This window comes from Bidens hawaiensis, unplaced genomic scaffold (assembly GCF_021521415.1).
Source record: "Bidens hawaiensis isolate Kalapana, Puna unplaced genomic scaffold, B.hawaiensis_p1.1 tig00004664_1, whole genome shotgun sequence".
NCBI classification, from domain to species: Eukaryota; Viridiplantae; Streptophyta; class Magnoliopsida; order Asterales; family Asteraceae; genus Bidens; species Bidens hawaiensis.
This window is the reverse complement of record NW_027491285.1, coordinates 973,593-978,573: the sequence shown is the minus strand read 5'-3', so window position 1 is coordinate 978,573 and position 4,981 is coordinate 973,593. Positions and strand designations below refer to the sequence as shown.

Below are 4,981 nucleotides of genomic sequence, written 5' to 3'. Positions count from 1 at the left end.
ATTATTATCATCCAAGTGTCGTTACTCTGTCCAAATACTCTCTCAACACAAACAATACACACAGTTAATGTTATAGTTCATTCTATATCCTAATTGTAAAGCATATCAAAAGACTAGATCGATTAATGGTATGAGATCACATTAGACTGGCCTCACCCTTTTATTTTTTTATTATAAAATTGTTTCTTAATTATAAACATCTTCTTTAAAAAAATTGGATATTAATTTATACTATATCCATATTTTATAAGATTTTCATATAAATATTTGATGAAATTACTTTTTAATTTAATGAGATGTTATAACATGTTTAAGAGCTATCTGGGTTTGGCGAGACCCATACCCGTTAATTCGGGTAAAATGCATGACAAGCCTCCATTTACATATAAAGCAATCTAGTATCTTGTGAAAATGTAGGGAACAACCAAAAAGCTTTTAAAGCTTTCGTTTAGATATATTTAAGATAAGATTTAATTGCATTTGCTATATAAACTAAACGTAAATATTATAATAATAACTAACTAATTATTACCTAATCACCAACCAAGCCCCTAACCAAGCTTCTCCCATTACTCCCCTTTCGCTTGTTTATGAGTGAGAAAAAAATGTTTATGTGTCGCCTACGTAGCAACATTTTTTTCTCAGCAAAGCTCCAAGCCAAGCCCTCTTAACACATAGTTTGAGCTAATATATCTTAACAATATTTGGTTACCTAATTAGTGACCGATCTCTAACGTTGATACATGCTGCAAAAGAAAAACTTTGAAATACATAAGAAAAAATGCAAACATTTAAATGTGCTGGTTAATAAAAAAATGTATATGTACACGACATAATTACGTATTAAAAAAAATGACAAATTGGGTATTATGAAAGAAGAATTGTGAAAATCAAAATTGTGGAAGCAAAAAATCTCGTAAGATTTTTAAAACTTATATATATTTTGAGATTTAGTCAACCAAGTTAATCTCTACCGTGTTATATTTCCAAAAGAATTCTTGATATTGTTTCCTTTGGCAACAGCAACAAACCACCGGCATCACAGATTCTTGATATTAAGTGTTTCCTTCTGCTTAAACCATCAGTCGATCCTCTCCGATTCAGTTGTTCGTCTGCAAATAAGGTAACACTTTTCAGCCTTCTCATTGAGAATACATTATACGCTTACATACTTTGATGTTTTATCTCTATTATGTTTGCTGGTTTATTTCTTATTTTTCTTTTCTTAATACATATACACATACAATTATTTAATACACTCATGTGTGTCCAAAGATGGCTGGTAGAGTTGAGGGAACTGCAATTGGTATTGATCTTGGAACAACATATTCTTGTGTGGCAGCCTGGTTTGATAAACACAACCGCGTTGAGATCATCCCTAATCAGCAAGGTAACAAAATTACGCCTTCATGCGTTGCTTGGGATGGAATGCAAATTCTAGTAGGGGAGGCTGCAAAAAATCAAATCATCAGAAACCCTAAAAACACTGTTTTTGGTAAGTTCTTTTGATCAACAACTTTCATATTCTAGGAGCAATATATAAAACCCCTTCATTTAGTATCCAATGTTATATTTGATGACTTAATTAAGCTTTGTGTTTTAATAATAATAATAATAATAATAATAATAATAATAATAATAATGTGCAGATGTTAAACGTTTAATGGGAACCGGATTCAATGATGGTGTACTCATTGGCGGATCCAGCATACAAACGGGTGGTTCCCCGGAACCACCCGAGTTTCGAAATAATAGTGTACGGATATATAGAAGACGCGTAGGAACCACCTTATAAATTAAGAGGGAACCACCTAAAAAAAATTCCTGGATCCGCCACTGGGTGTACTGCAAAAGGACATTGAAACTAGACTTTTTAAGGTAATTGAAGGGCCAGGGGAGAAGCCAATCATTGTATTTGAACACGAGTCAGAAGAAAAGAAATTCTCACCAGAAGAAATATCTTCAATAATTCTAAGAAACTTGAAAGAGGCCGCAGAAGCATTCCTTGGAACAACGGTTACTGATGCGGTCATAACCGTTCCAGCATATTTTAGTGATAAGCAACGTCAGGCTACCATGGATGCCGGTGGGCTGGCAGGCCTTAATATCATGCGCTTGATTAATGAGCCAACATCAGCGGCAATTGCCTACGGTCTAGATAGGAGTGCTGACATTAACTGTCCAGATGAGAAGAATGTGTTGGTATTTGATTTGGGTGGAGGAACCTTTGATGTGTCACTTCTCAATATCAGCAAGGCTGGTACCATTACTGTGAAAGCCGTGGGTGGTGATACTCATTTGGGTGGGGAAAATTTTGATCAGTTGATGGTGAATCATTGTGTAGAAATCTTTAAAAAGAAAGAAAATAAGGACGTGAGTGAGAATACAAGAGCGAAGATGAGATTGAAAATTGCTTGTGAGAAAGCAAAGAGGGATTTGTCATCAACAGTACAAACACCGATTGAAATTGATTGCTTGTACGAGGGAATTGATTTCACAACGAAATTCAGCAGGGCAAAATTCGAGGAGATAAATGCCGGTTTCTTTAACTTGTGCATTAAGCAGGTGGAGAACTGTTTGAGAGATGGAAATATGCACAAGAGCCAGGTTGATGAAGTGGTTATTGTTGGTGGGTCGACAAGGATTCCAAAGGTGCAACAAATGTTGACGGAGTTTTTTGCCGGGAAACCACTTTGCAAGAGCATTAACGCTGATGAAGCCGTCTCTTATGGTGCTGCGGTGTTGGCTACAAACTTAAGCGGTTATGGGAACAAAAAGGTGCAAGATTTCCTTTTATTAGACGTAACCCCTCTTTCTCTTGGCGTCAAGGCTGGTATCATCAATAATATGAGTGTTGTAGCTGAACATGATATGTGTGTTGTGATCCCTAAGAACACACCCATACCGACCATCAAGGAGTATGCTTATCAAACACGCTTTGACAACCAAGTAAATGGGATATTTGATGTATATCAGGGCGAGAGCAAATATACCAAGGAAAACGTATTTCTTGACAGATTAATTCTTGATGGCATTCCAGCAACGCCTAAAGGTGAACAAAAGATGATTCTTTGCTTTAACATTGATGCTAATGGTATTCTCAATGTTTCAGCTGAGGTAATATCCACCGGTAATAAGCGAAGTACCACAATTACTAGGAGTGGAGATTTGTCTAAGGAGATGGTGAAAAGGATTAGGAAATGAGTAAGAAAATCAGATCATCAATGTGTTTCTTTTCAAGGTATTTCCTATCAACTCAGCTGCAGTGTATGTTGCCTGGATGAACAACCACAAATAGACCACTCTTCTGTAAGGTTTATTTTGCTTTGTTTTAATCCAAATTCGAGCCTCTCTTTATGACATGGGTCATAGTGTGGCTTCTAACTTGCAGGCTAACTTCACTCTAAAATCTTTTTGCTGAAATGTTTTGGACATTTATGTTCTTAACATCGTATTCCTCTTATCCTCTATATACAACCAAACACTAACCAAATCAAATCTGCATGTATGGATTTATATCATCCTCTCAAATCTTTTCTTTTTCTTTTGTACAACCAACACCCTAGTCCTGTAAGGGGAGGGGCACCGGAAAAATCCTCCCATTCAAAACTCAAACCCATGACCTCCCATGGAGAAAAACCCTTTGAGAAAACCTCCATGACCATCCTACCAAAACGGTGATAAAGAAGATGCATACATCACTCGGTATATAAACAAAAAATAATTGGATAGGGTCAACTTTAATCACAGACAAATCTTTCAAATCTTTTGTCACGAGCATTATAAACTTTACCAACTTATTAATTTTATGTAATTAGATAAGAGGAACCCATATTTAATCATAAACTAGGTTTTATAACCCGCGCGTTGTGCGGGTTTGTGATTATAATGCAATTAGCTGCAAATTCTAGCTAGTGTAATGCTAAACATAGTTGTCTCTTGTAAGGGTAACTGTGATGTTTGTCACTCGACATAAAAACACAAATTGCAAAAGTAATATTGAATCTGTTAATGTTCTTACATGTATCATTTCTATTAGCCTAACCTTATAAATTAATGTAATCAGATTCTGATAAAGAATTGATTCTAGCATTTGCACCCCGCACAGTCGCAATAAGCATCAATTCCAAAGTGGTTATATGATTCTTCTTGGTCCATTTGTGACATCCTGTCATATATGACATCTTCATTGGGTTATTTCCTAATATGTAGTCCACCTGAAAAAAAAAGTACAAATTGATAGATTTTTTATTACTACAGTAACATTAAAAAAGAATAAAATATCTTATTTGTGTGGCTCATATGACTTATCATTATCATTTAATAGTTAGTATATAGCAATATTTATAATACTTACCATATAACTTTCATTTAATAGTTCTACTCATAACTCCTCTCATTTCTAGTCTGGGTAACATACAATCATGTTTCTATGCTAATATTCAAAGACAAAATTTAACCAGGGCCGGCTCGTATGTAGAAGAAATTCAAGCTAGGGCTTTGGGCCTTCAAGTTTTTGAGGCCCCAATTTCTAAAATATATATATATACTGTTACTGTATAAAAATAATTTGAATCAACAAAACAGTTGGATTACTCTAGTGTATACTTGTATTGGGAGAACTTGGCATCAAATCACATCTCCATCTACATTTTGTTCATTTTCTTTTCCTTTTTCATCTTACCCATCGAATCCCATCACTGAATAATTTTTTTTTCTTTTTCTGAATTCCGATTGTAGTTGTTTTTCTTTCCATTCAAAATAAAGGATTGAATAATTTTTTCATGTTATTTTTTATAACTATTATTATAATAACTTAAGCATACATAATAGTTTTTAATTGCGGCAACAATTGTTTCTGACTCTAGAACACCAAAATACAATGTCTATTTCTCTCAAAACTAGGATGATGTATGAACATTATAATTGTAAATGCGTATATCGAAAATGTCGAAAATCGTCAAATCAAGTTACCTTAATG

The 4,981-nt window shown here is 34.5% G+C and overlaps 1 protein-coding gene across 1 annotated transcript; it reads left to right on the top strand.

Annotated features, from left to right (window-relative positions):
* The first annotated feature begins 1,275 nt into the window (after positions 1 to 1,275).
* LOC143627380 (heat shock cognate 70 kDa protein-like) lies at positions 1,276 to 3,204 on the top strand. The gene is made up of 2 exons (XM_077097218.1): positions 1,276 to 1,495; positions 1,889 to 3,204. The coding sequence occupies exons 1-2, from the start codon at positions 1,276 to 1,278 to the stop codon at positions 3,202 to 3,204; spliced, it is 1,536 nt and encodes a 511-aa protein (XP_076953333.1).
* The last annotated feature ends 1,777 nt before the right edge of the window (positions 3,205 to 4,981 follow it).

Bases quoted from the DNA above. Each gene is read 5' to 3' on its own strand.
- LOC143627380 (XM_077097218.1), top strand. From the start codon at position 1,276: ATGGCTGGTAGAGTTGAGGGAACTGCAATTGGTATTGATCTTGGAACA. The intron at 1,496-1,888 runs GTAAGTTCTTTT...AGGTAATTGAAG, and splicing joins CCCTAAAAACACTGTTTTTG to GGCCAGGGGAGAAGCCAATC.